Source organism: Apteryx mantelli, chromosome 3 (genome assembly GCF_036417845.1).
Source record: "Apteryx mantelli isolate bAptMan1 chromosome 3, bAptMan1.hap1, whole genome shotgun sequence".
NCBI lineage: Eukaryota > Metazoa > Chordata > Aves > Apterygiformes > Apterygidae > Apteryx > Apteryx mantelli.
This window is the reverse complement of record NC_089980.1, coordinates 127,215,622-127,227,026: the sequence shown is the minus strand read 5'-3', so window position 1 is coordinate 127,227,026 and position 11,405 is coordinate 127,215,622. Positions and strand designations below refer to the sequence as shown.

Here is an 11,405-nt window from a genome sequence, read left to right as displayed (position 1 = left end):
TGGCGGGGCCAGGGAAGCGGCTCCCTCTGGGGGAAGGGCGGGAGCGCGCAGGCGCAGTGCCGCCCCGCGGCGGGCCCTTCCGTTCCCGCCCGGCTGGCTGCCGCTGGGCTGCGGGGCGCCGCCGCGCCGCGCCGCGCTCGGAACCTTCGGAGCGGTTTGAATCGCCGGCGGTTGTAACAGTCCCGCCTGACCGGCGGCGCTGAGGAGAGGTAGGGCGGGGGCGCGCCCTGCGCTTCGTGCCGGCAAGGGGCCGTGCGGGGCCTGGCGGCCGGCGCTGCGGGGGCTGGTGCGTGCCCGTGCCCTCGGGAGCACGGGGCGGGTGGAGGCGGGGGGCCGCGGCAGACCTGCGCGCTTCCCGCCGGTGCTGAGGGGAAGCCGCCTCAGGGCAGCGCTGAGGGGGGCGAGGCTCCGTGTCGGGCTGAGAGCAGGGCGCCCTGCTAAAGCCGTTCCTGCCCGCCTCGGGACTGGTGCCTTTGGGGGGAAGAGTGGGGGCGCTGGGGCGGTTTTGCGGGAGCAAGTGCGGGGCGCGGTAACAGCGCAAGCCCCGGCGAGCCGCCCCGCGGGTCCCTCGCTGCCAAGCATGGCTGCGGCGCCTCCTGCGAGGGTTTGGTCGCTGGGTGCCAGTGTGCTTAAAGAAAACGGCTCGGGCTTTGCCCGGTGGCAGCAGACCTTGTGAAGGCAGAGGGAGAAGCAGATGATGGGGAGTGCCTTCCTCCCTGGTCTTGCTGTTGTGGGAGAAGCACGGAATCGGTGTCACTTTTCTGTGGTCTGGTGTGTCAACCGGCAAAGCCTAGAAACCGGGAGGAGAAAAGAAAGCCTTCTTTCAGGTCATCTGGGGAAAGCTTTGGGCCAAGCAACAGAAAAATGGAGGACTGGAGGAGTGGGTGGAGGAAATTTCTGCTCTTTCCTCTGCTCCTTCCCTTAGAGGAGGTAGAGCTATGTTCTCTGTTGCTTCTTATCAAGTACCTGCTTTTTCAGTGTATAGACTTTTATGCATAATCTGAGTATGTTTGAGTATCAGTGTGACTGCTGGAGATTTACATAGTTCAACTTGGACATCCGACTTGGATATCCCTTAAAAATGTGACTCTCCACTGCTGTATAAGAAATTAGACTTCTAACTTCAAACCTCTAAAACATGTATGTTTTAAATAAAATAAATTATGTATGCTTACTTCATTATTATAAGCTGCAAGAGGTCATTTGTAATTTATTCATTAGTATCTTTGTGTCTGTGTAAACAACTGTGGTGTGCTGTGATTCCCTTCCTCCAAAACACAGGGGGATATTTGGTTCATAGGTATGCATGAGATATTAAAGATTTAGAACTATCAACAGAAAACTACAACTCTTGGTTTCGTTTCCTTCCCCCACTCTGTACCCTCAGTTCCTCCCATAGTTTGTCATTCATCCTATCCTAGGTCTGCTGTTTTGTCTTCTATCTATCTGTGTTTACTTTGCTAATTGGACAAAAGCCCCAGACCATGGTTGGTCTGGGTGCAGAGTGCTTAAAGTGAGTTGTGGCGGGGTTTAAGTGGTCATAGCGTATAGGAGTGCTAGGCCCAACATAAGGCTGCTAGAAAGCCAAAGAAGTGATTTTTGTTGCAGTAGGTTGGTTGTGTCTGCTCTGGATGAGGCCACCTGTGACCAGCTAGGAAAGGAAGCTGTAGAACTACCTTGCAATCAAAACTCTGGAAATAAATGCTGTTGGTTAAGTTGGAACATTAGTGGACAACAGTGCATAAAGTATCCTTACAGTGGATTCAGCCTCTGTTTTCCTGTACTTTGATCTTAATACTGTAAATACTTTTTTACTATAGTGTGTAATAGTCCTAATACTTGTATACTGTGTTACATGATACATATTGGGATTGCTTTTTTTTTTTTTTGGTGCCCCCACAACGTGGATAACAACTACTTGTAATATCTTGTAGTAATCTTGTGATGTTTTTCATTACTGTATCTGTTTTGTCCTTATTTGTTCCCAATTTATAGCTGCAATCTTTATTTCTAATTACATATTCTTTCATTCTATGCTAATAAAGTTCATTTTTCTGTTAAATCAACACTTATTTTTGTCTTGCTGAATGACAGTCAGATTCTCATTTATATTATGTTCCTAACTTTGTCATGACAAGTCTCCATTAACATGGTTCTACTTTATGTTACAATATAAACTTCAGATATTAAATATGAAGTCTGATCCTTTAAACAAAGTTCTATTAAAAGTTTCAATAGTAAATGTTGTTGACTTCCCATTAGTCCATTACATATCTTAAAATACTTTAATCTTTATCTTTGCTAGTTTAATGAATAATTTCATGTATGATACTTCCACATTTTAATGACATTCAGATAGGTCAGACCTGCTGCTTTTTCTCTGTCTGCAATAGCGATTTCCAAATTGTTGTTTAAGTCATAATAAGCGGTGCTGAAACTGTGAAATTTACTACTGCAGTTAAAATCTTTGTGAAGAAAATTTTTGGGGATATATTGGTGCAAAAGTTTTGGGAGTGGAAGTCATAATCCTGATCTTTAGTTCGGACCTTAGTAATTAGAGCACTTAAATCTTGCATTTTTCCTTCCTTTTAGAGAGAGATTTCAGTTGTAACAGCAGATTGAATGGATGCCCGTCTTCATGTTTGTGCGATGAATAAATTCCAAGAGCATACAAGTGACTCTTTCCTGATCCGAGTAATTTAAAAAAAGACGTGTTTATGTAGGAAACTGAAAGTAGCATAACAAAAAGGTAACTAAATGGTGAAATGCATCTGCTTGTACATTTGTTTATCATGTTAAACTGCACAACATTACAGGAAATTTGATATTTCCATTTTAATATTTAATGAACATAATAGTAATTTATTTTGAAATCCCTGCTATACAGAATTATTGCAAGAAGGTCAGATGGAAAGTTTATTACATTTTTATCTTTGCTTTGACGTTTGTTCATTGCATTTAATGGAAAGTTGATTTTTTTTTTTAAATCTTTCTCATGTTGCATTAAAGAATTAATGAGGGAAATATTAGATGCTGTTTTTCATAACACAACATCTAGAATACAAATTAAATACCATTTGCAGTTATGTAACACACTTTAATATCTATTGTGTCTGATACAATAAATGCTTTTGTATGCAATGCTTGTTAGTATGAGCTTTCTGACCTTTTGTCTGCTGAAATCAGACTAGTTTGAAAAAACACATTCAACTGGCAAAAGTGAAAGTGAAATGCTGCTCAAACGCTTTCTCCACGTTGGCCTGAACATGCAGATCTGCATGGTGAACTGAGTTGGGGAACTGATCTCAGTTAAGAAAACAGACAAATTGGGGGGAAAAAATGTTTTCTTTCTGTATGAGTTTTCAGTAGAATCAGTGCCTTGAGTCAGCTTATTTTGCTGCATAAAGAAGTGTTTGAGCTCAAGGGGATGAGATAGGAACAGAACAGGCAGAGACAGGAGAGAATGCTTCTCTTGGTTGCAGTGCTAGTTTAAAGTGTTTTTTGTTACTAAAGCTGTAATTTGACAGTCTTTATTTGATTGAGATTCTTTTAATTAATAATCTTAAATTTACTGGAAATACTTGCCTTCCACTTGTTGATATGTTCCATAAGGCTGTGATGTGGTAGTTTGGCATGGGCTGGGCCAAGTTAAACTTTGCTTACCCTCGGATTGCTCCCCTATTACCAACCTGTTAATGACTGTGCTGCTGCCAAGGTGTGCAGAGCCTTGGAGGGGCAGGTTGTCACCAGTGCTGGTGACAGCCAATTGTCAGGTCAGTGCTGCGGGAATCTGAGCCAATAGGAATTGGGCATTGTGCACCCAGTCCCATAACCAGCCGGGGTCTGGAAGCTCTGGTGGGGAGAGACTCAGCAAAGACCTTGTGGGAGCTAGAGCCTGGACAAGCCCCCACCTGGAGGAAGACCCGGAGGGGCTCCAGGAGTGCCTGAGGGCTCTAACGGAGAGGACCCCATGGCCCTGCCCCAGAACTGTGCGCTGCACAGCTAGAACAGCTATACTGACCCCCTGCAACTCTCTCCTGGTCCGATTCTCTCCTGGACCTCATCACCTCCCCTGCAGGACAGGGAGGTTGTGTAAGGAACTGTTACGTTGACCCAGTTGGCTTCTCTCCTGGACTCTGCTGTCTCTCCCACAGGACAGGGAAGTCAAGTTGCTTGTTAACATTAAATATATCTGTGACTAGAAGTGCTTTGGTATCCAGGCTTGTTTAGTTTCCACACTGTCGATGCAGTCTCAGACTGTGGCATGTGTTATCAACTCTGGATGTGCAAAATTGTTAATACTGTTAATTGTTATCCCTTATTAGTAAAATAAAAGCATCTTGTTTACCTTGATCAAATTACATGGTCTTGCAGAAGCAGGTTGGTGGTGTGCAGAAGCAGCACAGGAATACGGTGAACCTAAATTTTCCTTTATTCTACTTTAATTGATTCTGCGTATTCATTTTCTAGGCATTTCTTAAATTCATATAATTAATATTTTCTGATTAAAAATGAATCAGCACTTATACTAGAGGATGGAGCCAGACTCTTTTTTCGGTGATGCCTGGTGACAAGAGGCAGCAAGGCACAAACTGAAACACAGGAAGTTCCATCTGAATCTAAGGAAAAAAAATTTTTTACTGTGAGGGTGACTGAGCACAGGAACAGGTTGCCCAGAGAGGCTGCAAAGTCTCCATCTTTGGAGATACTCAAAAGCCATCTGGACATGGTCCTGGGCAACATGCTCTAGGTGACTCTGCTTGAGCAGGGTGGCTGGACAAGACGATCTCCAGAGGTTCCTTCCAACCTCAGCCATTCAGTGATTCTGTTGTTTTTACAACTTAAGCTTGAACTCCAATATTAACCAACAGCAAGTCTAGCAAATATCATGAAGTCTAATGTTACAAGGAAAATAGAATCACATTTAATTTCCTTGTTAATCAACAAACAACTTCATCTGGATAGAGTAATGAAGTTGTCTGTCTTTTGCTGTAATTTTAAGCTTATTCACTCAGATTTCAATTCCGAAAAATAAAGTGTTTCAGTTTGTTGCAGCATTTGCTGTGATCCTTAATATTTCTTTTGCAGTGTTAAATAAATGTGTATCTGTGTCTACCATACTTTTTTTTTTTTTCTTCTCTCTTCAGTACTCATGGGTAAGAGGAAAGAGGAAAGTGTTTCACAGCCTGGGTCCCACAAAAGACGGAGACAGGAATACACGGGTGAACCTAATGATGAGTCTAATGAAGAAGAAAAATCACAGCTGTTGGTTGATAGTAATTTCTCTTCGCCATTGGTAAGCTGTTTAAAAAGTCTGGAAGAAAATAAGATACCAGAAAAAGTTGGTATAAAAACAATGGTCTCTGATTTTGGTTGACATTGAAATAAATGTTTTGCCTGTAGGACTCAATGAGAACAATACAAAAAAAGCTAGTGGTAACGTGTCTGTGATGAGGACTTTTGTAGGCATCCATTCTTACCTTTGAAAAAAGGACATTTATTTCTTTTGGATTGTATAACTACAGCAGTTGATCATAAAACAACAGCATTCTGATTTTACAGAATGCATACTACTGAAGTTAAAGTAATCAAAATAAGTAATCAACCAAATAAAGGAAAAAATTTATTGATAGAATTTTAACATGTTTGGTTTAGAGTTGTGGTAAAAGCAGAGCAAATATTTGGAAAAGAAGTAAATTACTAAAAGAAGCACTAGTTACTTGCTTGTTTTGCGAAGGTAATGTTTTCAAATGTTTGTAATAAATTTTAATGTTTGAAACCTATATCTTGATATAAATGAAACTTTAAAACAAAACAGAGGAATACTATTTCTTCTGCTTTTCTGTAATAGTTGAATTCTAACTTGATGATTAGAATTATTAAAATAGTTTTTGAGCATGCAAATACTATGCTACATGTTGTAAGACACTATAGCTGGTCTTTGATACTTGGAGGCATTATCCCTAACTTTGTTTTCTTGAACAGCAGACATGCTGTGTCACTGGTTTTTTTATTCCTCCTGAGAGCATTGCTTTCCTAGAAAACACTGCTTTTTCTAAAGCTCTGGAGATGGAACTCAAATTTTCTGTCAAAACAATACCTCACTGTTTTTCCAGTGGGTTGTCCCTTCAACTTCTAGTTTTATTTCCTTCTTCTTAACCTGTCCTAGAAATTGTCACAAATAGATCAATAAATAAAGAGCATCTTTAAAAGACTACTTTGTTACTTGAGTGATATAAATAACAGTGCAGAATCTGTAATCTTAATCATGTATACTTACTAATGATAAGCTAGTTGTGGGGGGAACAGAAGGTTACTACTGATGAGTGATCAGCCTTGGTAACTGTTTTGATCTTGTTTTATTACATAATTGTATATCTAAAATAAATAAACTGTATTTAATTAAAATGCACACATAAGCACCAAATTTAATAGGTAATTCTTTAGACTGTAGGGGAAGTTGGGATAATTGAAAGTATCCAGCTGAAGAACTTTATGTGCCATTCGATGCTGGGGCCTTTTCAGTTTGGATCAAATCTCAATTTTGTGGTTGGAAACAATGGAAGTAAGTATTAATTGCATCATTTCTCTATCAAAGAACACTTTGTTAATAACTTAAAACATCTAATTTTTTCTTCAAAATGAATAGCTGTCTCATCTCTGTATCTTTTAGGAATGGGGATTGATTCAATTTTGGAATCAGTAAGCACAGGTCTATCTCAGTAGTTCCAAGCTGTTCAAAAACTTAGGTCTTAAATACAGAGACTTGCAAAACTCAATGCACTTTTTTTCGTAGCTAAATCATGCATAGATTTATACTTTATTAAATGTAAAAGTTGAGAGCTTTAAATAAATATCTGGAAGTTTTTAATGGTAATGTGAGTTTTGATTTCTTTAATTGTACAAATGTTTTCTGTTTGGTCTAGGCAGGGAGAGGGGAATCTTTCCTCCTGAGTTAGATCATCTCTTTGAACCCAAGTCACTGAGGAGAAATAACAAAAGTTTGAATGTTGCTTTTGGCTCAGTGTGTTTTTTGGGGGAGAGAACCTTGGAAACACCTGTTTTTCCTAGAACTGGAACCATTGCTACTTTATGCATCTGTCCAGTAAAGACAAAAGTTAGAATTTAAGTGCTGAATACATAAGCAATCAAACATCTGAAAATCTAAAACATGAGTGAACTGGATAAAAAGAGCTATAAAAATTTCTTTTTAAACAACTTCAGCACTTCTCATTACAGGTGGAAAGAGTTCTGTATTAACTGCTCTTATTGTTGGACTTGGTGGAAAAGCCACTACAACTAATAGAGGTTCCTCTTTAAAAGTGTTCGTAAAAGATGGAGAGTCGTAAGTAAAGCTTTTTCAGTCTTAAGTTTGACTATGTTTTTCAGATTAACTGATCAATTTTTTGGTTAATTCAGAATTCAAACCACATCCGATCTTTTCTGTAATAATGTCTTAACCAGCGAGCTATGGATCTGGTTAGGGATGCCTGTAGAAGGTAAGCAGCTGTTTACTGAAGAAACTGAAGGCTGGAGACAAAAAAAGCAAGAGGGAACTAGGTTCTGCAACCTAAAGATGAGGGCAGTCAGATGGGAAGGAGGGAGTTCTGTGTTCTGCTTCCTGCTTTCACAGCTATTTGCTTTCAGCTAATGATCTATTTGGAGCATAAAAGGAGCAAACAGCCCAGTGTACGGCAGTTTGTCTGGTCATGCGTATTTGATGCTGATTTGATTCAAACAGCATCAGCATATCTTGATTTGACTTGAATCATGACTGACTTTCATTTGTAACCTAAACAAGACTTGGGAAATTTTTGTGGAAAGTTGGAATGTTTTGAATTCCTGGTTTTCAAATTAATATCAGTTATCTGAATTCTTTAGTTCTGCAGATATTTCAATAACATTGCAAAACCAGGGTAGAGACGCATTTAAACCCGAAGTATATGGTGACTCTATTATTGTGAATCAGCACATTAATCTCGATGGAAGCAGAAGTTACAGACTGAAAAGCAAATCAGGTTAGTGATAGTTTTGTTTTGCTCTCAGTTTTAAAAGCTCTTAAAATGTTTTTATTGCTTTAATTGCTTTGATGCTAGTAAAGGGTGATGTTTCTCTTATTAAGGCCAACTTTTTTGCATTTACCTTAGTTTGTGACATGCTAACATATTCTTAAGCAGTTGCATCAGGTTCTGCATGATGTGAGGTCATACAGTATTTTGCTTTATGTTTATCTGCTTGTGTGATGAGACTGAACATAGTTACTAGTCTTTGAATTTTTGGTGAATTTGCTGATTTACCTACATTCTGACAGAAGAGGATTTAAGAGGCAAATAGTAATTTTTAATTAATCTTTCTAAGCAAATGCAAGTATGATACTGGAAATATATGAAATGGTGTTTCTAGCTTAAGACAGAAACAGTGCTTAAAAAAAAAAATCTCATTTTTACTTTAAGAGGCACTAAGTTGAACAGAAGGTTGGGATTTTGTATGTGCTTTTACTTTGGACCTATTGGTATTTTTTTTTTTCTTCTTTCTCTTTTTTACTATTAGGGACCTTAATTTCTTCAAAGAAAGAGGAACTTATAGCAATACTGGATCATTTTAATATACAGGTAACTGTTACAGCGATTGAATTCTGTGAAATTTAAGACATTCTTTAAATAAAAAGCAATGCTCCATTTTGTTAAATGAGGGAAGCTCACCTCTTTAGTATTAATTCTTTTGTGATCACACCCAATGGCAAAAGAAAATTTTAATTTAATTCAACTCACTTAGTGCAGAATATGGCTCTGTCCCAATACATAAGTGTTAGACTCATAGCTCACAGGTTATCTACCTTGTTAATGAAAGTCTTGGCTTACTTAGATTTCTTTCATGCCTGGTGCTTTTTTTTTTTTTCCCCTGCTCATTCTCACCTTGCCAATTTTCGATGTTAGAGAAGTTTAAGGTGTTTTTTTTTTTTTTTTTTTTTGCTTAAGTGATTTAGAAAAGATCAGGTAGTGCACATAAAGCTAGGAAATACTCAATATATTCAGCAAATCAAATAATATCAACTTCTAGTAGTAAATTCTGAATTTTATTTTGTGCAAATTTCCATAAGAATATATTGGGCAATTAATTGAATTGAATGTAATACTTTGATCAATTTTATAGAGAGAAATTAAACAACATTGGACAAAATTCCTAATTGCGGTCTTATTAAAAGTAAATGAACAAGGCAGGCCCTTTCTTTCTAGAAGTCAGTTATCCTCCTGAAAATAGTTTCTTAGTTTGTCCTTGTGTGATTCAAGTTCATACTTGATAGAGTTTAAAAAATAAGTGGAATGCTTAATTTCTAGATCTTTCTCTCTGCTTATTACTTACTTGCTGGGCAAGGAACAGGGAGGTGGTTTGCTGACTTTCATAAATTAAGTGAAAACACTTTTTTTTTTTTTTCCCTAAAATGGAAAGCAAGTATTTTACTCTTATAGGTAGACAATCCTGTGTCTGTTTTAACCCAAGAGATGAGTAAACACTTCTTACAATCTAAAAATGAAGGTGACAAGTACAAGGTAAGAAAAATCATTTGATGTTTTGATTAAGTATTAAAATACAATTTTTAAAACTAGTCAGTTTGTTTCAGTCATTTTTTTAAAAATGAAACTTAACAATCAAAAAAATTAATTGAAGTCAAAATACTTGGTTTCAAATTTTAGGAGGAGGCATTTGGAGGAAAAAAAAACACAACAGAATCCTTCATTTTAATTATCTGATTATAACAGGCATCCAGGTACTTCTAAAAAGAATTTTTTAAAGTCCCTTTTGTCTAAAGAGATTGCTAAATTCTTATACTTAAGACACTGCTAAGTTAGTTCATCATTCAGAGATATTCCACCAGTTATTGTACTTTGGATATCATTTAGTATACATAGAGATTGAGATGAGTGGTCTTTCTATTGTTTTTAATTATGGTTCATCTAGATAAGCTGCAGAATCTGACATCTGCATCTCTGCTCCTTTTTAGTTTTTTATGAAGGCAACTCAGCTGGAACAAATGAAAGAAGATTATTCATATATTATGAAAACAAAAGAAAATACACGTCTTCAGATAGAGCAAGGAGTAGAGGTATGTTTCAGTTTCAGTATTAACTAGTGCAGGGCTGAGCACTGAATGAATAATAGTTAACATGCATAGTTTGGTTCTGGTTGGATTTCAGTGACATTAGGCTTCAAAAAGTAAATCTTTCTGAAATTTTGTATTGTATCACAGCTTTATGCGCTCACAGTTGAACCTTTTGGTTTTTTTTGTTAGCGTCTACGAGAACTTAAGCTTCATTATTGTGAAAAAAAGGAACGTTACAAAAGCATTGGGTTTGTGAATGAAATGCGAAATCATCTTGAAGATCTGAGACATAAAATGGCATGGGCAGTGGTAAACTTGTTTCCTAATATGAAACCCATTTAAATTGTTATTTATCTGTTGTGGACATTCTGATGTACGCTCATAAATGCTTATGCTTAGGTGAGTGAAATGGAAAGAGAAATACAGCCAATCAAAGAATGCATCAGAGTTGAAGAAGAACGTACAGAAAAGTTTGTTCAGAAGCTAGAAGAATGTCAGGTACATATATATTTTAAACCATATTTTAATTTAGTTTTGGTTCTTTGCTTCAAGAATAAAATAATATTTAAAACTCCTTTTGTGTGTAAGCTGTTGATACTGGCCTTCTCAGCTTTTTCACAAGCTGCTGCAACCTAAAAAACATTATAAATATTAGTGGTTAGCTTTTAAACACTTCTTTAGTCATTTAAAACTTAATAGTAACACTTGCATTTTATATTTCCTTGGAGAATAATATTAGGGTGTTTTGTTTTGTATTGTTTAGGAGGGGTGTGTGTCTGTGTGGTTATCGTGCTGATACTTCTGACTCATGTAAGGGTTATTTTGTGTTGACTGGGAGTTTGAGGTGGCTAGTATTTCATATACCAGTGAATGGACATTTAAAACATTTCTTTTAGTTTTTATTGTTGAGAGTACTTATGCAACACCTATTTCTGTAACATTAATGCGTTTTCAGAAATCTGCTCCATAGGCGGCTTTGGATGTCATTGCCCACAGAAAAGATCAGTATCTGATTCCAGGAAACGTCTGGAAATAAATTGACTCTTCTGATGATACTAAGTTTTCTGGATGCACTAAGAAAGATTAATTTTGCTAAACATTCATATTCACATAAGAAATGTGCTTTTTGCAAAGAAATACTAATTTGTTGGTCTATTAGAACTCCCTTTCCAAAGGAAGGTACTCATTTCTCACTGAAGTGTGTGTGTGTGTGTGTGTGTGCATATACACATACATATAAATAAATATATAAAGTTATTTGTGCTATAATTGAGGTGATTCTACTTTATTGTGAAAACATGTC

The 11,405-nt window shown here is 37.7% G+C and overlaps 1 protein-coding gene across 6 annotated transcripts in view; it reads left to right on the top strand.

Annotated features, from left to right (window-relative positions):
• The first annotated feature begins 78 nt into the window (after positions 1–78).
• SMC6 (structural maintenance of chromosomes 6) overlaps positions 79–11,405 on the top strand; it is a 43,607-nt gene continuing 32,280 nt past the window's right edge. For 4 of the 6 annotated variants that reach the window (XM_067294316.1, XM_067294318.1, XM_067294317.1 and 1 more), the window contains exons 1-11: positions 79–209; positions 2,593–2,749; positions 5,148–5,296; positions 6,448–6,565; positions 7,240–7,345; positions 7,882–8,018; positions 8,551–8,612; positions 9,471–9,551; positions 10,004–10,105; positions 10,292–10,411; positions 10,502–10,600. In XM_067294316.1, coding sequence (XP_067150417.1) covers positions 5,153–5,296; positions 6,448–6,565; positions 7,240–7,345; positions 7,882–8,018; positions 8,551–8,612; positions 9,471–9,551; positions 10,004–10,105; positions 10,292–10,411; positions 10,502–10,600 — 969 coding nt within the window. In that variant the 5' untranslated portion in view covers positions 79–209; positions 2,593–2,749; positions 5,148–5,152. Of the gene's footprint in view, positions 210–510; positions 1,141–2,592; positions 2,750–5,147; positions 5,297–6,447; positions 6,566–7,239; positions 7,346–7,881; positions 8,019–8,550; positions 8,613–9,470; positions 9,552–9,750; positions 9,770–10,003; positions 10,106–10,291; positions 10,412–10,501; positions 10,601–11,405 lie in introns of those variants that run through there. The other 2 variants (XM_067294315.1, XM_067294319.1) reach the window with 2 other exon arrangements.